Source organism: Colias eurytheme, chromosome 25, assembly GCF_061535395.1.
Source record: "Colias eurytheme isolate Ceu_HAF_F1 chromosome 25, ilColEury1 Martin Lab GWU primary, whole genome shotgun sequence".
Lineage (NCBI taxonomy): Eukaryota > Metazoa > Arthropoda > Insecta > Lepidoptera > Pieridae > Colias > Colias eurytheme.
The window spans coordinates 4,691,118-4,713,533 of record NC_143004.1 but is presented as its reverse complement, the minus strand read 5'-3'; the positions used below and the strand labels follow the sequence as shown (position 1 = coordinate 4,713,533).

The window sequence follows — 22,416 nt, the reverse complement described above, 5'->3', positions numbered from 1 at the left end:
ACTAAAATAACTAATATATTATACTCGCTGCATGCAATCTGTACAAATATTATAAAGCTGAAGAGTGTGTTTGTTTGAACGCGCTAATCTCAGGAATTATTGGTCCGATTTGAAAAATTCTTTCAGTGTTAGATAGCCCATTTATCGGGGAAGGCTTATGCTTAAGCCTATAATATACTTTAACTTATGCTTAAGGCTATAATAAAAAAATAAAAAAAATAGTTTATTTCCTTTCTAAATTTTACACAATTTGGAGTAGTAGGCCCCCTAGTAAGTTTAAGATAAAACCTGTGTCAGGAGGACCCGAAAATCATGTTCAGACCAACAACAGCGGAGCAATGCTGGTAAAACCCTAAATACTTATGCCGATATACTCGCTCCAAGCATTAGGATAAGCATGGTTGCATTAATTTTTGTCGTTTTGGATTTAACGCCTATTCATATAATAATTTAGAAATGAAAAGGCATTTTGTGTACATATATTTAGGTCTCTATTTATTTTTATATCTCCTAAAATCATGCGTATCGTTAAGAGTATCTTAGCAGAACATTCGGGTCATTTAATTTTATTCTATACTAGCAATCCGCCCCGGCTTCGCTCGACGCTCGTAATACATGTTTACGTATTCTCTCCATATATATTATAAAAAAAAAAAATAACGAAATAGAGTCAGCCGTTCTCGAGTTATGCGCTTATCAATACATTTTGCGATTCATTTTTATATTATACAATATAGATGTTAGAGAAATGAAACAACATTAACAGTCACTATTTTATTACATATTCACAATAAACAATCTATTCCCCGTTTAGAAGTACTCCGTATATTTGGGGTGTTTGTTTTTGAAGGCGAGGCCAGTGTCACCGGCTTCTTTGTTGTATCCTTGCGCGAACTGAAGTTGTGGGTGAGAGTATACAACCTGTTTAAAATAAATAATATTATTATATAGTACAATATATCACTTGAATAAAACCGTTGCAAGAGAATTTACATGTATCTTTACTAATATAAAACTGAAAAGTTTGTTTGTTTGTTTGAATGCGCTAACCTCAGTAACTACTGATCTGATTTAAAAAATTCTTTCGGTGTTAGATAGCCTATTTATCGAGGAAGGCTATAGGCTATATATCATCACGCTAAGACCAACAGGAGCGGAGCAACACGGGAAAACCGCGGGGCACAGCGAGTTTGTTATATAGTTCCAGGGAGCCTTAGAAAACCTCTAAAATGTTGTAGTATTGTTTCTTATCTTTTTTTGCGAAACAAAATTTTTGCTATTAATTAAACACATTATTTCCTTTAAGTACATAGGCCATAGCTACATAGACTACTATAGATAGACTCACAATCCCCTAAAAATCATCAAATAATGAAAGAGCGGCATTTATTCATTGAAATTATCACATTATTTTGTGGCAGTAACATTCAAAGTCTGTATCGCTTAGTAGTTTTGATGAAAATTGGTCAACCCACAAAATGAGTTCGGATTTTTTTAATTTAACTGAATTACTGTTATCCCACTAATATTATGAATGCAAAGTTTTTTACGTTTCTTTGTTTCTCCTTCACGCAATAACTACTGAACCGATTTTCATGAAATTTGGCACACACATAGTGTGTGTGGTTTAACACATAGGATATTTATCGAAAATCACAGGGAAACGGGAACTTTGCGAATTTTCTTTGACTAGACGGGCGAAAAGCTTGTTTCTTTATATTTTTTACCTCGTTATACACATGCATATCATCAGCACTAGTTATCAATTCGGGCACATCAGTTCTCGGTATGTTGAACTGATTCATGAAAATGTGCTTGCTGTTTGTGAATATCATCCTTTGGTCGGCCCATTCGACTTCACGAGGCAGCCTCCAGTCCTTCAGTTTGGGCTCGTCTCTGTGTGTGTATTGATCGAAGTCTATACGCTCAATGTCTTCTACTACCTGGAATTATTTTAGAATATTAATTAGCTATTTGATTTAGAAATTAAAGATTTTAACGGATTTATTCATTATATTATTATCCCAGAGATAATAATGTATTGAATAAATCGCGTTGATCATCAGTTAAAGAATAGACAATTTAGGCGAATGAAGGTTTGAATCCCACCCTGTTATCAAATCCTACTAATATTATAAAAAGTTTGTGAGGCAGGATATGTATGGATGTTTGTTACTCTTTGACGCAAATACTACTGTAGTACTATTATACACTATAATTAAGCTACAATTACAATAAGATTTAGGTAGCTGAAGAGTGAAGACCCATAGACCCCTTTTACTAGTTTTTTCTTTGAAATCGCGGTTGCAGCCGCGGGCGTGTTGCAACTTAATGCTGATTTTGAATGCGGTTACCTGATTTGGCTCCACTTTTGGTCTTCATTTTATTTTATTTTAGTCTTGCATTTATTGTACTTGTATTGTTTTGTTTTATGTTGTATTGTTATAATTTTATTATTGTATTGTGTGTTAATTTAACAATATTGTACAGTCAAATAAATGATTTTTCTTTCAATAAATACATACCACTTCAACCTCACCACCACCGGTCCAGTCGTACACCAGCAGTTCCGCGTGTGTGGATATATCGCGCAAGTACTTATTCTTATATTGACGCTCCATTTCTTGGAGGAACGGCACAGTGAGCGCTTTGCCCTCGACTTCGTGTTTGTGGCCGCGCTTCTTAACTGCTTCTACAACCTGTTTTTATTTAATTATTAACACTAGTGGCCAATAGTAATAACTAAGGTATTATACAACCAAAACTTTATAGGTCTTACCACAAAACAAAACAGTCTAACTTTAAACCAGGTACAGGCACTTAAATAGATCACTTTAATAACTTTAATAACTATATGAAATACGACAAAACCAGATAAAAGAGAACCTGCACTTAACCTCTCAATCACCGAGCGGCCAGATCCGACCGCGACACAATAGATTTTCTATTGTGTCTGTGATTCTGGGGCCTGATGGATTTAAGTTAAACCCTGTCTAAAGTTTTTTGTGGTAAGACAGTATTACTTTAAAATTGAAAAGGTTTATTATTTTAATTTATTATGTTTGTTAAGTTTAAAACCAAAATTTACTTTTTAATCAATCTTTGATAGCTTCTGACTTAATTACAGCTAAACATTATCACTAAATAGTATAAAGCAAAGTTGCTTTTTCTGTCCCTTTCTTAATATATATAAATCTCGTGTCACAATGTTTGTCCTCAATGGACTCCTAAACCACTTAACCGATTATAATAAAATTCGCACACCATGTGCAGTTCGATCCAACTTGAAAGATAGGATAGTTTAAACATGTAGGTACCACGGGCGAAGCCGGGGCGGACCGCTAGTATCCCTATAAATCTTTAAAAGTACACAACAAAAATATTGATGCATCTTTTTAAAAGATTGATTGAAATTATTTCAGCAGCAAACTGAAGCAAATTTATATATTTACAGTAATTTATTACTATTATGTTCCAATGAGGAAGCTGTAATAAATACATTTCAATAACCTAAGAAATGGTATAAATAACTGCTGGAAATTCATACCTTATCTACTGGTATATCTAGATAGATGACCAAATGAGGACGCAGCAAATCTTCAATGGTTGTGTTCCTCAGTTCATAGTACACAGAACGGACACCCTTGCTGATGTACTTCTGGGAGAACATTGCCTCCAAGAATACAAAGTCGGAGTAAGGAGATCGCTCCAACACCACACCCTGGCCAGTGTTCAACAAATGAGCCACCGCATCAATATACTGGCTATATCTAGCCATGTACATCATGATTTGGTAATTACCAGCCAAACGATGGTTAGGCGTCATGTTGAATTCTATGTGCTCAAAGCTTCTAGTGTCCTCTGGCAACTTATTGTTTAAGGTCCGCAGATCGACTCCCTGTTGTATATAATGGATGTCCATGTTGGCTTCAGGGAAATGCTTCATACCAAGGTCTTCAGCAAGCGCGGCCGCGAATTCAGTCTTGCCAGCCGCCACTGGGCCCTCGACGACAACTACTTTGGTGTTCTCATCGAATCTATGAGTAGTTCTGTCGAATAGACTACGTAACCAAGTGTAGTCTTTGTTTACATAATCGAATGGTGCGGGCTTAGGTGGGCGAGGGGGGAAAGATTCCCTCAAAGTTTTTCCACTGATATTCCGCTTTTGCAAGATGGTACATCCTGCGATCTTGCCACCCTGAGCAGGGCTGATCACCTTCACAAATGTAGTTCGAATAAGTGTGGCCATATTGCTGTGAAATTAAAGGCGGTGTTATTTATAATGCATTGAGTTCAAATGGTGTGTATTTAATTTACTTACCTCAAATTAATTCATAATAAAAAAATCGAACTAGAGGTGTGACATAACACCTCTGTTTGATGACAGTTCTAAATTTGACAATTGTGAATTGACATTCGTTTCATAGACAATACTATTAATTCGTTACATCGTAGTTTATCTATCCTTAATTTTTGCTTATGGTTTTTTCGTTGTTATCAATAATTATTTATCAATAAAAACGAGAAAACTTATTAGCCTTGATAACTTATTAGTTTTGTTTACGCGCGCTAATTATAACTAATTATGACGAGGTGTTAACTGAGTTTAATAAACAAAAGTATAAACCTATGTATTAATAGTCTATGCCACAATCGATTCCTAAACGAAACGTAAAATGTCAGATTTCCTTTCAGTGATGGCATATGTCAAAAACCATGTGGATAAATAATTGAAAACAAAATAAAATTAATAACCACGTTAATCTTAATATTTTGTCCAATAATTAATATAGTTTTTCAAAATGGAAGTGGAAAATATTAATGTGGATGAATTTCTACCAGCAAAGAATCCGATAAAGCTGAAAAATCTTAAGCGACCCGCAGATTCTGAAGGCGGTGATGGTATGGACGTAGAACAGCAGAATGGCGCTGAAACTAAAACAAAACGTAAGCGATCTAAAGCTAAGAGGCCGAAGAAGAGCGCAGAACCCAATGAAACTAAAGTAAATATGCGAAAAGTAGCAGTTCCAGCTCACAGGTATAACCTAGAAATTTGCTGTTTATTTTATGTTAGAGTTCAATTCTATTGAGTACAGCCTACGGTACTGATTTATATAATGTTTAAACTAAATTTTAAATAATAAACTGGGACTTAGATTGATAATATTAAAATAGAATTAATGTTGTAGTTATAAATTTATTATATTTTATGTTTGTTTCCAGATACACACCATTGAAAGAAAATTGGTTGAAGATATTTACACCGATTGTGGAACACCTGCTTTTACAAGTCAGATTCAACACAAAAACGAGGAATGTAGAAATTAAAATTGGGCCAGAAACAAAAGATATTGCAAACCTACAGAAAGCTGCCGATTTTGTTAAGGTATATTGATTCTTTTAAGTTTTAATATTATATACTACATTAAAAATACCTATGTCCTTATCTTACTGAGAAATAATGAAATTCATGCAAATTTAGAAATTCATAAAGAAAAAATAAAACAATTGTTTTTCATAGTTTCCTTAGATACATAAAATGCAATAATTTTGTTTATAGATTTCATATTATTATGCATCTGATTGTTATCAACATTTTAATGGATTAAGTAACGAAATTCATGCAATCAAAAGTTTTATATTTTAGATAGAAGTTTATTAACCTTCTTAGGGCCGATTTTTCAATGCTTGGATAAAACATGGATAAAACTTATCCGTCCAATTAATACAATAATATTAAAATGTCACGTAAACTGTCAAATATGGGCTAATAGGGAGTATTCAGAGAGAAAGCTTGAAACTTATAAGCGCTTATCGGCGCTTGTCATGTTCATATATTTTCCTGCGCGGGTTGACAGCACTGACAGGAAAATATATGAACATGACAAGCGCCGATAAGCGCTTATAAGTTTCAAGCTTTCTTTCTGAATACGCCCTTAGAATATGTTTTTAAAACGGTAGTTTTATACATTATTCAAAAAATAAGTTTTATCCAAGTATTGAAAAATCGAATCCAATTAGTTGATAGTTAAAAAAATTTAAATATTTTCATTACTGTTTCAGGCTTTCGTCTGTGGATTTGAAGTAGAAGACGCACTAGCACTGCTCAGGCTTGACGATTTATTTGTAGAGACCTTTGAAATTAAAGACGTTAAAACGTTACAAGGCGATCACCTCGGCAGAGCGATAGGTAGATTAGCAGGCAAGGCCGGTCGAACCAAATTCACCATAGAGAATGTGACAAAGACAAGAATAGTATTGGCAGACTCAAAAATTCACATTTTAGGCAGTTATCAGAACATCGCTCTGGCGAGACGGGCTATATGCAACCTTATTATGGGATCACCTCCTTCGAAAGTTTACGGAAATCTGAGGAATGTAGCGAAGCGAGTGGCAGAGAGATTTTAGCTAATAAATATATTTATCCAAATGCTTTTTTTTTTATTTGTAAAATGTATTTTTTAAGCAACTAAATATCTGGGTTTACACAGTTATAAAGATTATTATAATAATATTATAATGTTGTTCTTTTTTTTCCTACTAATATTATAAATGCGAAAGATTGTATACAGAGTAACTTGGATGCTATTTATATAACACAGGTTAGTTCTTATACTGAAAATTAACGGGAACGGGAACTATACGGGTTTTCCTTTGACTACGCGGGCGAAAAGCTTGTTTTTAATTTAAATAAATAAAATAATAATGGATTTATATTTCTTAAAATAATAAATAATACACAAAACAAACAGGAATGCCAATTTAAACAGTCTACAACAGTATTTTATATTTAAAATGTCTCGGGACTCTAGACAAGACAAGTCTAGCGTCGTAACTAAGCGAGGCGAAGGTCCAGGGCTCCGCTGTGCTCCATTCTACGCAGTAAACGGAGTCCTCGTGCTGTTCGTACGATTGTAGCACGCCATCTTCCAATCTGTAACAAAAAATACTATTAGAAAGAAAATATAACTTGAGGGGTATCAAGGGACACCAGGATGGAACGAAGTTTTAAGTTAGAGAGAGACAGATAGAGAAAAAAGGTTGTGTGGTTTTATGAAACAACGGTAAAAGTGAAACTTAGGCACAAAATTATCGTATTTGTACGATAATGACTCCGAACACTGCTTTATAGTTACTCGGCAGCCGACCGTCACGCGACATGCGCTACACAGACCAAAAAGTTTGAGACGATGTAATAAAAGTTTCACTTTAACAACGCCACATGGCTTACAACTATACAACTCGACCAAGCTATGTTTGCACCTCGTTGGAATTCGGCGCCCCGCCCGCTTATTCTTATAAATGCAAAGTAAAATCTAACAAATATTTCTTTACTTTTTTTAAGTCATAGCGAATCCTTTTTTGCAGACCGTACGTCACGAACGTCAGTGTGACGTAATCGACGCGAGGTGCAAACTTAGCTTGGTCGAGATATCAAAAGGTATCGTTACAACTTTTCGTCTTAATTTTTTCCGTCTAGCCCCTTTTCGCAACGCGCGATAAGGACCTTCGTTCCAATTTTATTCCACCTTAAAACACACATTCATAAAACTAACAAGAAATAAACATAACTATTTAAAGTATAGAAATAAACGTATATTTATAATGCACTAGATTTCCAAGACAATCCCACATAGTTACCGTTCCTGTAGGATTTTCGGAATGAAAAGTAGCCTGTGTCTTATTCTGGGTCTTCAGCTACCTACATACCAAATTTCATTATAATCGGTTCTGTAGTAGAAAGACTAACAAACATTCATCCATCCTCACAAACTTTCGCATTTATAATATTACTTTTTATCCCGGAAATCCCACGGGAACGGGAACCTAGTATAGGTCGGGTCATGTAAAAAGGACGCTGACGGTTAAGCTGCGCATTGGCGATTTATTGGTCTATTTGGTGTAATGAGGTGGTATAAGAATAACAAATATGTAGTTGCGAAGCCACGACTCGAGAGCCTACTTCAACAATAAAATAAGCAGCAAATAACTTTCGTGCTAAACTCGATACATGCCAAAACACGCCCATCACTTTCATCCAGCGTTCTTTTTACATGATTCGCGTTATAAGTAGACGGAAAGCTAGTAAATAAAATAAAACAAAATAACATACACTTGGCTGAGTTTCTTCTCGTCATCCGAATCGCATATACTAGCGGCTGCTGTGAGCAGAGCCCTGCCGTCAGAACTGCCGGTCACTAACAGTTGTTCATGGTACGTGTTATATCGTACCGTCCATACCCTGGAAAAATATTATTTAGTCAAATATACACTTTTATAAATGACGAGAATTTTATATCCATACTAATATTATAAATGCGAAAGTAACTCTGTCTGTCTGTCTGTTAGTCAATCACGCCTAAACTACTGAACCAATTTGCATGAAATTTGGTATAGAGATATTTTGATACCCGAGAAAGGACATAGGATAGGTTTTATCCCGGAAATCCTACGGGAACGGGTTTTTCTTTGAAAACGCGGGCAAAGCCGCGGGCGGAAGGCTAGTTATTTTATATATTACTAGCTTACCGCCCGCGGCTTCGCCCGCTTGGTCTAAAACCTAATAAATTATATACTAAAACCTTCCTCTTAAATCACTCTATCTATTAAAAAAAACCGCATCATAATCCGTTGCATAGTTTTAAAGATTTAAGCATACAAAGGGACATAGGGACAGAGAAAGCAACTTTGTTTTATACTATGTAGTGATTTTATAAATGACGACGATTTCATATTATTTTATATAATACTAGCGGTCCGCCCCGGCTTCGCCCGTGGTACATATTTACGTTTTCTCTACATAAGAACCATCCTCGTACTTCAAAGAATATAATAAAAAAAAGAATTATCGAAATCTGGACCAATTTCGATAATTCTTTTTCCTGTGCACGCGTGAAGCCGTGACCAAGGGAAACGGGTTTCATTTTTATATATGTATTGATAAAAAATTAAAATGGTATGTATTAAAATTTAAACTTAATAATTACCAGTGAGAATGGTCAGTTCTGCTGAAAATCGGTTCCTTCCCATTTCTGTAGTCCCAAATATTCAACGCCGCGTCGTCTCCTGCACTTGCCAAATGAAATTGTCTGCAACGTAATCAATATAATATGTACATTACTTATTATTTTACGTATTAATATTATGATAGATTTATAAAAATGAATCTGTACTTTAATGCTCGCTACTACAATATAACTATCACTACATAGTATAAAACAAAGTCGCTTTCTCTGTCCCTATGTCCCTTTGTACGCTTAAATCTTTGAAACTACGCAACGGATTTTAATGTGGTTTTTTTTTAAAGATAGAGTGATTCAAGAGGATGTATAATAACACCCATTAAATAGTGGAGAAGTACTATTATTTTTGAGGTTTCTAATGTGATGTCGTAAAAAATTACATTTTTTCCGCTAACATTGCAAACGCAGGCTGAAACCTACGAGTTTTATCAAAATAATGTACTAAGTATTATACACATTGAAAAGGTCTACAGAAAAGTCCGCGATGGTATATGTCTATCTCTTATGGATAACCCACAATAACTGTTTTTGGCATTTACTTTTTACAACAAATAATGGCTAATTTTCGAAGCAATTTTCACCAATACAGCATTAATCCTTAACCAATTAAATACCTTGAATACATTGTTCATTTCATACAGATCTATATGGCCCTTTACACCGTCTGATTTAAGTGAATATTTTCGAAGATATTACAGATTTAAAAATTGCGGGACGTAGCGTTTGCGACGGTACCGGCCGGCCGGGCCGCTATGTTTTTATATACAACGTTCACAGCTTTTCTGTAGTGTATTTAGTATCAGCATTGCACCCGTGCGAAGCCGGGGCGGGTCGCTAGTTTTATAATAATTCAATATTTTTTATTGCTGTTTATTTCCCTCACTGGAATTATTCCTGCTTTAAGTCGTCACGGTGTCCCTCCAAAATGTTTGATAAAATTATATTTAAACGCAAAATTCTTTGTAGCGCATAAATACACAAAACTTGCAAAGGACTGAAAAATATAATATTATATCTGAATGGTATTTGATAGTGCATATTCTTTATTATTTTTTACATATAAGCTCATATTTTTAGATTCAACAAAAGTGGTGATAGTTAATGGAGATAATATAGCATAGAGGTATTAATAAAAAAAATTTAAAAGTAAAAATAAAACTCTGTGTTACCTGTTAGGATTAAAGTCGAGGTCTCTGGCCAGTTGTCTGTGCGCGTTGTCTATGCTCCACGCCGGCTTGCAATCTGTCCTTGTGTCGAAGCACTTTATGTGCGTGTCTTGTAGTACTGCGAACTAAAAAGGATTTATTTTAGTAGGATAATTCGGGCTAAATTTATTTTGCCTTCTTATTGTTACCAATTTCTTGCCGGTTCTTAGCTATATTATACTAGCTTTCCGCCCGCGGCTTCGCCCACGTTTCAAGGAAAAACCCGTTCCCGTAGGATTTCCGAGATAAAACCTATCCTATGTCCTTTCTCGAGTATCAAAATATCTCTATACCAAATTTCATGCAAATTGGTTCAGTAGTTAAGGCGTGATTGAGTAACAGACAGACAGACAGAGTTACTTTCGCATTTATAATATTAGTATGGATTAATCTGCTTTCCGAAGTTTCTAACCGGTGGAACCGGTTCAAAAATATTAATAATGTATTTTGATGATTCAAAAGCGTTCGCGACGATAGTATATTAGAATGAACAAATGTTTGAAATTGTGGCCTATGTGCACATTTATTATATAATATGTACTAGGTTTCCGCCCGCGGCTTCGCCCGCGCAGTCAAAGAAAAACCCGCATAGTTCCCGTTCCCGTGGGATTTACGGGATTGCATCATTTTCCCGGGATAAAAAGTAGCCTATGTCCTTTCTCGGGTATCAAAATATGTCCATACCAAATTTCATGAAAATTGGTTCAGTAGTTTAGGCGTGATTGAGTAACAGACAGACAGACAGAGTTACTTTCGCATTTATAATATTATTATAGTATGGACTAGTGTACCCCAAGGTTTTACCCGCGTTGCTCCGCTCCTGTCTGTCTTAGCGTGATGATATAATACAGCCTTCGTCGATAAATGGTCTATCGAACACCAAAATCATTTTTCAAATCGGACCAGTAGTTCCTGATATTAGTGTGTTCAAACAAACAAACAAACTCTTCATATAGATTATGTGCATCTGTATGGGTGCGTGTGTTGTCTGCACGTATATTTGTATGCGTGTGTATATGTCTTGGTCTTGTGTGTACGAGCCCTTGTGTTTTTGTGTGTGTGCATCTGTCTGTGTTTGTGTGTGTGTGTATTAAGTCCTAGTGTATATTACCTGATGCTGTGCCTGCGGACTCCACTTGCCACCCGTGAACTTAAGCCTAGCTCGCCCTTCCGGCACGAAGCCCGTGACGACACTTCCCGTGGTGACGTCACGCACACTCACACTAGCGTCGAGCACTATGCCGATACGATTCGCGTCTGTGGGGTGCCATTCGGCACAGCGGATCTCGTCTTCGGGCTTCTGGAATTATTATTTATTTATTATTATTATTTATTAATAATTGCTCTTTGAATTATTACAATAATACTTAACCTAGGAATACCATTAAGAATTACAATTACATTATTGTTTTGGATAAATTAAATATTCTTTTAATTTAAACGCTAGAAGAAATGGTTGAAAAGTTAATGGCAGAGAGATTAAAGTTAACTAACAAATTGTATTTGTATTGTATTATGCTATAAAAAAAAATAATAATTTTTATAACATTATGTGAAAGTTTGTACAAAGTAAGGTTCAAAAATACAAAATTGATTTCGAAAATTCATTTAGTGCTTTAAAGCTATGTTAATCCAAAGTGAAAATAGGCTATTACATAGAAATCTATGTGTTAGAATTAGATATTTTAATGCACTTACCTCAGGAGTGATGGTGATAAGATGTTCCATATCCTCTGCATTTCGTCCTTGTATCGCACTGAGATCATCAACGTCTTTTGGTATAACCTGAAATTAGCATAATTTTAATAATGTAGTATAATAGAAGTAAAAAAATTTATTGAAGTTTTAAGCAATATAAGATGTGAAGTCAATTCATATGCAAAATATTAATAAATTTAACCTTACAGATTAATATCAAGGAAGAATATTTATTACAATAAGATAAAATAAAATCGCAAGAATATTTACTGCAGATTTTTTATCTAGACTTCTTACAGAAACAATTATTCGTAATTTTTATGTGTTGTGGTTTATTATGAAACAGACAGGTTTTTTTTACTTATAAAATTAGAAATTAAAGATTTTATCGGATTTTAAACGAGATTTATTCATTATCCCAACATATATTTATACATTTTCAGGAACAAATAAAAGGAAGGAACCAGTTTATAAACCCGGCATCTAGACACATCTTTTGTCTTCCATGCAAATAACAAATGGCGTTAATGCGACTGTGAGCACTGTTACAAACTATATAAGGTTTCACATCATAAAATTATGTTTAAAATCAATGTAAAAATTATGTTTTCTGTCTAAATAAAATAAAATAAAATCTATTCTATAATATCTAGGTATACAGTATACTAATATTATAAAGCTGAAGAGTTTGTTTGCCTGTTTGAACGCGCTTATCTAATTCTGATTCCGAATTCCTCAGGAACTACTGGTCCGATTTGAAAAATTATTTTGGTGTTAGATAGCCCATTTATCGAGGAAGGCTTATAGGCTATATATCATTACGCTAAGACCAACAGGAGCGGAGCCATGCGGGTGATACTGCGAAGAGCAGCTAGTTAATAATATACTCACATCCAAAGTCGGCAGTTTAAATATAGACACACCCATGGTGCATTGAGAAGTATCTGGGTCGTAAGCATTGTGTGTGGTTATGAGTGTCGCCGCATCATGGGGAGAACATCGGAGATGCCAGATTTCACCAATATTGTGCTTATACACCTAGAAAATTCATATGTTTTTATTATTGTAGTATTTTTTGGTTGCATGTTTATTCATTCTGTCAATACCTGCTTGCAGAAAATGTATTATTGATTCATATAAAAAATAAAATGCCTGTTTATGTAAATAATGCTTTTTAATCTTTACTTCACTACATAGAATAAACCAAAGTCACTTTCTTTGTCCCTATATATGCTTAATCTTTAAAACACGTAATGGATTTTGATGCGGTTATTTTTAATAGATAGAGTGATTCAAGAAAAAGGTTTTAGTATATATCAAGTTTTAGCCAAAGTGGGTTATGCCGCGGGCGGAAAGCTAGTATTTTAGATTTAACAAGAACAGACCTATCATATGTATATTTACCTGACAAGATAGATTCATTTGGCATACAATACATGTAGTCTAGAAAATACTAAGATATACTTATAATAACAACTTGCCTTAGTATGCAGGGCTCCTGTGTCTTCTTCGAGTTCTACAACATGAACTTGGTTCGACTGTGGCTTCAAACTTTGAGTACCAATTAGAAACCTTATAGCATCACTCTCATATTGAGGTGATAGGGCTCTTGTCTGAAATCATTTAGAATTCAGATTAGATATTTTAATCAATAGCAATGGTTCTTACAAATATATCGATTTGGTATCTAATTTTGTGATGTTACCTGATGTTCTAAGCCGTAAATAATTGAATTCCCTTCCTCCATATTTAAGCAGTTAATATTTTAGTTATATAATTTACAAATACTGTATGTATTTGCAAAATGCAAATTTAATTGTTTACATTTGAGATGAAAATTGGAATGTAACAACTGTCAAATGTCAATCGATATAGAGAAACAAATAACATTTCCAAAACCACAGATAAATAATTATTGTAGAACTAGCCCCGTTTTCCAATTACAGAGCATAATGCGACTCAGTGCCGCACAATGCCGAATTATGCTGATGCTTAATTGGAACGTGAAACGCACCAGCTGCAGGGCTATTGTCTAATTTTGACACATTAAGTGATCAACATAGTTTTGATGATCACTGAACTTTGATGTCCACTAAAAATTTAAAGATTTGGTATTGCGTATCTTAATAAGTGGACATCATGTCACGGTGTATTACGGTGCTTATCAACGATGACACCGAACGTCACTATTTTTTATCGACATTATGCAGCAAAATTAAAAATATATACATTTGGTCGTATATTCCATAAATACGTGAGCATATTTAAATCTTACGTGTTATATTAACCGGAACACTTGAGATTTGAAATGTTTACTCTTATATGGCGCTAAATTCATAACACTTTTGAATTTTGGTCTGTCTACAATTACAATTTTGGTCATCGTCTTGTGTACACAAGTGTATTTGAAAGTTAGAAACAGTAAACAAATGAATAAAACTGAGGTAAGTCTTATAACCCTTGTTTTGAGAGCAATATTAACATTAATTTAAATATAAATTTGAAAATTTTTAATATTTGTATCCTTTATATTGCTTTGTATGATTTATGAAATGTTTAACAAAAATCTATTTTATAGTACATACTTACATCTAATAAAATGTAAGTTATTTATTTCAAGCACAATTATATTGTCTTTATATCTTTAACTAATCTCTTTTTGAAAATGACTATTCATGAGAGCTTCTAAATTAGATAGATTTGTCGGAAAACAGTACTTGAGGAGAATTAGGTAAATATTATTTAATTCCCATTAAATTATCCATTATTTTTAAATATACTTGTTATTGTAATAATGTGTTTTACCTTTCTATAAACTATAGATAGTAAGTTGAGTAACAAGTTTATATAATTAATTGTGACAATTTTTTTTAATGTATTGAAATCGAAAATAGTTGCTCTAGTTGCTCAAAGAAACTACTGAGTACATTTAATTTTGAAAAAATTGTGTGAATTATTATGCTATATTGTAATTTCAGTAAGCCAAGATGAGAGAGTGCCTCGTTGGGCCTATGAGTTGGAAAGCAAGCGATTGGCTGTTGAGGAAAGGCATACAGCTGCTATAGAAAAATTAGCTGCATCACTTACCTACCAAGATACAGGAAGATATATACATATATATATTAGTAAATTAAAATGATTTTAAATAGTGTAATTTATTATTATTAATTATTTATAACTCTATTCTGAGTTTTTCATAAATAACTGTCTAGATTTAACTAAAAATAACAATTATTGAGTTAACACAATCCTTATGGTGTAAATTTCTTTAAAAATAAATAAAAAATATTTTTTTAGATATCAAAAGTTTAATTACTTACTTAAATACCTTGTCTTAACTATTACCTAATTGACAACTACATCACATTAATATCAGAGCATTAACAATGTATTATAATTTATAAATTATACAAGAAATATTGTCATATTCGATTAGAAGCTATAATATTATTATCTAAGTAAGAAAATATGTTTAATCACAAATACAAGTATAAATAATTTTCAGTTAAAACTAATACATTTTTAAGCACAATAAATATTTATTTAACATAACATCTTCTTGAATTACATAGTCTCTGTACTAATATTGTTCTCTGGTAAGATCTTGTATAACCTCAACTATAGCATCCTCTCCTCTAAATCCTGAGACATGCCTGTATTTCGGGTATTTTGGCATTCTGCATATTTGCAATGTTGTGCAGGACAACACATGCATTCACTATTTTACCAGCAGTAACTGGATCATAATGAAGTATTCTATGGGCCAACAAACAACTCCAACGTGCTTTGAATAACACTAAACACCGTTCAACAGTATTCCTGACAAGGCAATGAAGGTTGGTATAGTATTCTTCAGGTGTCCCCAGGTCCTGATCCATATTGTTGTCATCATCCAGGGCCATTGCGCATATCCTGAGTCACCTAAAAACAGGTATAATATTTTATACTCTATGCATACTTCATATGATGCTCACAGAAATTAAATGAAGATTTAGTATTTAATGATAATTGTTCCACATACATTATGTTTAATTTGGAATCACATAACTGAAAAGATATACATTAATTATTGTATTATTTTCTATGTAGGTATATCTAAGTATTTATAAATGAGTTATTAATGTCTTTTAAACCTAATACAGATAATTATTAATGTTGAATAGTAATTTTATTGATTTGTAAGTCATCAGTAATAAATTACACATAAAAAAGGAAAAACAAAAGATATGGATATTTTTAGACTTACTATTAATACATTCAATGAAGGAAAATGTTTCCTATTTCAACATCTCCACCACCAGTTGAAAACCAGCCTTTGTCAAACGAAAATTCGCTATAAATTCTCTTTCAGGCAGCTATAAAGTATCACCACAGGATCACTAGCATCACGTAAGCGTCGCCTTTCAATTCTTAATGCTTTCCTCTGTCTTTCTTCTTCCGCAAATCCAAGTAAAAAAGCACGGGCCATACTTTATAAATTATATGGATACCTACGCTTCTATTGCTCAGTAAAAACCTTTTGGAAAAAAGAAAATGGCTATATATTTATACTTAAAAAATTATTATCTATCATAGTTGATAGTACATATTAACTCAATGTTATCTTTATATTTTTTGTTGATTAAAGTATAGAAACACTTGAAATAAGACGTTAAATCATATACGTGCTATTCTTCCTATATTTTGTTCATATATTTTTAATATTTAACTTATCCGGATTATAGTGTCGATCACTGAGAATTTACAAAACACTGCTCAATACTAGTTCCTTTCACAGTAATATAGTGATCAACCTTTTGATGGTCACTTGGCTTACGGAATACCACTTTATAAACTATCGATACAAAAACACCTGTCAAATGTGTTACGGTGGCTTTCAAGTTGATTTGGTGCTCATGACGTCATTTCAGTTGATAACTAAAATAGCCAATACGAAAAACATGGTTTGACAAGAAATCGTTGAGCACCGTGCAAAGTTATCATCACTATGAAATGTCAAATGAGATACGCAATAGCCCAGCAGGTTGCGCTTTAGTTCAGTGTTGAAAAAAAAAAATATTCATAGAGTTAGCAATAACCTCAATAATGGTAAATAAAGTGGTATAGATATTAATTGGTTGAAAAATATTTACGGTTATTTTAAGTAATTTGGATTTTGATTTTTTCATTAACATTTTTTTCAATGTTTGTACCTTCATCCATACTTATATTTATTTTTTTAACACAATTTGAATTAACTTTGATTTCGAAAAAACTACAATGAAACGAAAGCTTTAAATTTTTTTCCAACAATTAATAATTACTAACGATAAATCGATTGCACGTATCAACTCACGCGCATTACTTTTTCTAGTGCTCGATTGTGCGAAGCGTTGCTGTAGTTGGAACATTCAACGTTAAGCATGGTTAAGCATTATGCCGCATAATGCGCTCTAGTTCTGTAATTGGAAAACGGGGTTAGTTTCCACTCGCGGCTTCGCCCGCGGCATAGTCAAAGAAAAACCCGCATAGTTCCCGTTCCCGTGGGATTTTCGGGATTTTGTCATTTTCCCGGGATAAAAAGAAGCCTATGTCCTTTCTCGGGTATCAAAATATCTCCATATCAAATTTCATGAAAATTGGTTCAGTAGTGTAGGCGTGATTGAGTAACAGACAGACCGACAGAGTTACTTTCACATTTATAATATTATGGATTTAGAAAAAGAGGAAGAAGTCCGCGATGAGTCCGCCGCCGATTTTTCTTGTTTTATAACATGTACGTTTTGTATCCAGACCAAGAAGCTTATAATGTAATACACTGGAGATTTCAGTATGAACATTAACTTGTAACAAGAAAATATGACCTTGAATGACGCCTGTATGTTTTTTTATCCCTTTCACACCCACTTGCCAAGTTAGGTGTGAAAGGGTACACACAATACACTTGCTATTTTCTTTTAGATTCACGTATTCGCAAGTTAAGAGCAAGGTTTCGGTAGTAGCTAACTAAAGACTAAATTTAAAACTTACGAGTAAAATTAATCAAATTAATTATTTTCTATAACTTACGTATTAGCTATAATATAGGTACCAACCAAAAATCAATTTAGAAAGTAAGTACTTTTCGCAGAAAATAATAATTTAAGAAACAGTCATAGATAAATAATTGTTAGGTAGGTACAAACTTTCACGTCGATATTATTTATTTCTAAAATACATAATATTTCAATACAAAAATCACAATTTTGTCTGACTGTTTTAATAGCAAAAGCACTAAGTAGATCATGGTCGTATTGTTTGATTTATAATAAACTTGTTGCCATTTATCTAGAAGAAACGAAAATTTTTCATCAAGAAAATTAATATTCTCTAAGAAGTCTCTAAGTAGGTATATCAATAAATTCATTTTACCGTAAGTTGATGATTCCATTGATAAGGACATGGAACTATTGTTTATATGCTTAGAAAGCTTAGATTCACGTGTGATGAATATATCATTTACTTGGCAAGAAAACAATCCTAGATAGCTTTATTTGAGAAAAATATTATGTATATATACATATATATCCAACTTGCTAGGTCAGGCACCTTTGACGCGTGCACTTCGTTCACTCAATGAAATAGCAATTAAAACGGATATATTTTGTTGCACTTGGGATGAATTCACGCGAGTAGCTTTATTTGTAATATGCTATAAAAAGTGATAATGTCTTTATTTGTATGTTAAATATTTATAATTTCAATGTAACCAATTAAATGTAAAACCACTATCGTATTGGGAAACTGTAATGTTAGTGTGTGTTTTTTGAATAAATAAATAAATAAATAAATAAATGTAGGTAACTTATACTCAAAAGATTTTTATTTCCCAGAAATCCTACAATGATATTAATATATGTATATGCGTAATATATTAGATTCACCTGTATGTTTGCATGTAACCGATTCCTTTAGGCTTATTGATCCTTGCTATGCCTATGTGTACCTACAGAGTTTGAATCAAATCAGGCCGTTTAAAGGTCAAAATCGCGTTAAAGGAGTCGGTAACACAGGAGAATGAATGGATGAAAATCCTTTATTTTTATAGAAACAAATAACTTAAAAGCATTCAATACATTAAAAAAAATTAGCAAAAGGCGGCCTTATCGCTAGGTAGCCATCGCTACCAGGCAACCTTTAATGTATATATCTATACTTATAATAAATCAGCTGTAGAGAGGCCAATTCTGTACATGAAATATATTTAAAAAAAAACTATGAAGGGGTGATAAGGGATCGCTACTGATGCCAAAAATGCAATCAGAAAAATTTTTGTCTGTCTGTCTGTCTGTCTGTCTGTCTGTCTGTATATTCGTTATAGAAACAAAAACTACACGACGGATTTTAACCAAATTTGGCACAATTATTCTTCATACTCCTGGGCAGGTTATAGTAAAAGAATCATGTAAATCGGTGTAGAAACACCAAAGTTATACATGAAATACGCTATAAGTCATCGCGCGTGAATACAGAATCATGCAGCCATAAGGATTATTTTTGTGTATCAGTTGCCGCGTTCGACGCGCTTCGCGGCGGGCCGCGGGAGCTATAAAAAGGCGGCGGGTCTGCACCCGTTTCGCGTTGTCATGGCATCACGTGTGAACGGCTGAACCGATTTCGATAATTCTTTTCTATTATATTCCTTGAAGTACGAGGATGGTTTTTATGTAGAGAAAACGTAAATATGTACCACGGGCGAAGCCGGGGCGGACCGCTAGTAATATAATATAGGAAAGAAAGGTGAAGCTAATAAAGGCATATTACATTACAAACATATAAACATTGCTCTCTTGCGATGTGAAAGAAAGACAAAAAAAATGTTGTGTGGTTTTATGAAACCACGGTAAAAGTGAAACTGTTCGATTATTCGAACGGTTTCCGAACACTGCTTTGTGTAGCGCATGTCGCGTGACACACGCGACACAAGCGACATGACGGTCGGCTGCCGAGTAGGTATAAGTACCTACTGGGCAGCCGCTATACACGCGACATGCGCTACACAGACCAAAAAGTTTGAGACGATGTAATAAAAGTTTCACTCACATTTATAAATTCCTCGCACCTAAAGTTTCATTCACTTCTTCAGCAATTTTATAGCAAACTAGATTTCCGCCCGCGGCTTCGCCCGCGTTTTCAAAGAAAAACTCGCATAGGTCCCGTTTCCGTGGGATTTCCGGGATAAAACCTATCCTATGTATTAATCCAAGTTACTCTCTATATGTGTACTAAACTTCATTGTAATCGGTTCAATAATATTTTTTACTCTTTCACGAAACACACACACACACAAGTCACATAGAATTTCAACTTTCGCAATATTAGCAGGATTAATAATTTTATAGCTTGTTGTAGTTAAGAAATAAGAACTAGATGGCGCCCTAGTTGTAAAGTTGTTTTGTATTGCCCCCATATTGCCCCTAATAATTTATTCAACCATTAAAGAACACATTAGTCACATCAGACTCTATAATATTCATATACCTAAGTATATGATTATTATGTTTGAATTATTAATTTGTATTAGTTATAATCGCTTATAACTAATACAAATTAATGCGCAGTGAGTCGCCTCAGTGACATCATTTTGTGATAAAGCTTGTTAAATAAATATACTTAAAAAATTTAATAAATAACAAGTGCAACGAAAAGCTTCCACTTGCGAAGCGTTATATTCAAAGGAATTTTCAGCCGACTTCAAAAAAAGAGGGAGATTCTCAATTGTTTTGTGTTTGTTAGCTCTGATTTTTCAACTGGGTGAAGTGTTTTCGATAATTCTTTTTTTATTTGAAGGCTAGTGCCTCCCTTATGATCCCGTTTCAATTCGAAGGCGGTTTTGTTCAAAATAATTATTAAGTATACTTATATTTGAATATTATTTTAAGATAAACATCGTACCTATTTTCCTTTCTTATAGATAATTGCTAGCTTTCCGCACGCGGCTTCACCCGCGTTTTCAAGGAAAAACCCGCATAGTTCCCGTTCCCGTGGGATATTCGGGATAAAATTAATATGTTAATCCAAGTTACCCTGTAGGTATATTTGTGCTAAATTTCATTGTAATTGGTACATCAGATACACATCCTTCCTGACAAACTTTCGCATTTTTAATATTAGTAGGATGTAGGTATGTTAAGACCGCAATCACTCATTGAGCGAAAAAAGCTCACAATCACATCGCATTGTGGTCACGGAAAAGAGCCACAACGCAGTTTGTGTTATGGGACTGTACGTGTACCTTCATAGGAGGCCTGTGACCCAGCAGTGGGACGTATATGGGCTGATGAAGATTGCATACAGAGCATTTTCATAGCGGCATAGTTTCATGGTGGTATATATAATATACCTGGAAAATGTCAGGTTTCCCATTGGATAAATTGTAAAAGCGAGGATAAACAAAACGGATATAAAGAGATAGAAGGCACCGGAATTTGAGGCCACGATAGTCATGGGAACATCCTCGGTCGGCAGACGTTTATTATGAAATTCCTTATCAGGAGTGACGCATTGCTAGCGCCATATTATATTGGAGTGTAATCACTATAGTCCTTTATTAGCCAATTATTATCTGCATACATGACGAATGTTTCGTTGTTTATCGAAATTACAGTTAAATGAAACACATACGCCATGCGTATTCGAAAACATTTTGCTTTCTAAATCATAAGTATTTTCATGATATTTTTATTTAAATTATATTTTCTCTGAGCTTTCGAATTGACTACAAAATAATATATGACCCACATTTTTACACGGTATTAGCCCCTCTAAAAGATAATACATATGTAACTACAAATAAATTGAAAAATCGTTTCTTTTTATTATGCTGGTCTGCTCTCAAACCCACGACTTTTTTTACAGCGCCATACAAATTATTATCTGCAGTTCTGGAGATACCTTCAAAGTTTAAAGATCGAGCAATTATTATTTAAGGTGATTGCTACGATCTGTTCCCAGCCAATATCCCGCTAGATGGCGCTGAATTCTACATTTCTAGTTTATTTGAGTTTTTGCGTAATTGGAATAGTCATCAAACCTAGGAATAGTCATGGCGGTTACTGAATATTATATTTTATTGAAATATGTTATATCATTGCCTTAAAATCCACCCAATTCGGTAAAATTATGCGTTTTAACATCTGTCATTGCATACAGGGTCGTTTACACACACAGACGTATACAAAAATGATAAAGATTTAACTCTAGATGGCGTGAATGTAAAGCGCGTCACACACGGTGAAGATACTACCTATAATATTTTATCTAATCTAGTAATATTTTATATTACAGTATCTTAAGGTATCCGGTATCAGCGTTCTGACCATCATTTTTCTTTTTTCGCTGTAGAACCGCCATCCTGTTACAAATGACCCACAAAGGAGAATGACCACGGGTGGTATCGGTAAAATTTTAGTTGTGCCACGTATTCGTTATATTGTTAATTCCTATTTGTATTTATAATGATCATATGTATC

General features: G+C 33.8%; 3 protein-coding genes and 1 long non-coding RNA gene across 5 annotated transcripts; 2 read left to right on the top strand and 2 right to left on the bottom strand.

Moving 5' to 3' along the window:
- Positions 1-759: 759 nt before the first annotated feature.
- ND-42 (NADH dehydrogenase (ubiquinone) subunit ND-42) lies at positions 760-4,439 on the bottom strand. The gene is made up of 5 exons (XM_090116334.1): positions 4,322-4,439; positions 3,548-4,253; positions 2,526-2,699; positions 1,728-1,943; positions 760-921 (listed from the first exon to the last, which is right to left on the bottom strand). Exons 2-5 carry the CDS (start codon positions 4,247-4,249, stop codon positions 811-813), a joined length of 1,203 nt encoding a protein of 400 aa, XP_089972460.1. The 5' UTR covers positions 4,250-4,253; positions 4,322-4,439; the 3' UTR covers positions 760-810.
- A 238-nt stretch (positions 4,440-4,677) lies between these two features.
- Positions 4,678-6,430, top strand: l(1)G0004 (RNA-binding protein pno1). Its single transcript, XM_090116171.1, has 3 exons — positions 4,678-5,038; positions 5,224-5,386; positions 6,064-6,430. Exons 1-3 carry the CDS (start codon positions 4,803-4,805, stop codon positions 6,406-6,408), a joined length of 744 nt encoding a protein of 247 aa, XP_089972297.1. The 5' UTR covers positions 4,678-4,802; the 3' UTR covers positions 6,409-6,430.
- A 265-nt stretch (positions 6,431-6,695) lies between these two features.
- Positions 6,696-13,770, bottom strand: LOC149897590 (EARP and GARP complex-interacting protein 1). 2 transcript variants are annotated; one of them, XM_090116169.1, is made up of 9 exons: positions 13,632-13,770; positions 13,408-13,539; positions 12,818-12,964; positions 11,927-12,013; positions 11,340-11,528; positions 10,193-10,314; positions 8,988-9,089; positions 8,114-8,242; positions 6,696-6,934 (listed from the first exon to the last, which is right to left on the bottom strand). In XM_090116169.1, exons 1-9 carry the CDS (start codon positions 13,671-13,673, stop codon positions 6,772-6,774), a joined length of 1,113 nt encoding a protein of 370 aa, XP_089972295.1. In that variant the 5' UTR covers positions 13,674-13,770; the 3' UTR covers positions 6,696-6,771. The 2 variants fall into 2 exon arrangements, with proteins under 2 accessions (XP_089972295.1, XP_089972296.1); XM_090116170.1 differs by having other exon boundaries at positions 11,340-11,525.
- Positions 13,771-14,540: 770 nt separating this feature from the next.
- On the top strand, positions 14,541-15,224 carry LOC149897589 (uncharacterized). Its single transcript, XR_016458142.1, has 2 exons — positions 14,541-14,657; positions 14,905-15,224. It is a non-coding gene; the product is annotated as an uncharacterized LOC149897589 (long non-coding RNA).
- The last annotated feature ends 7,192 nt before the right edge of the window (positions 15,225-22,416 follow it).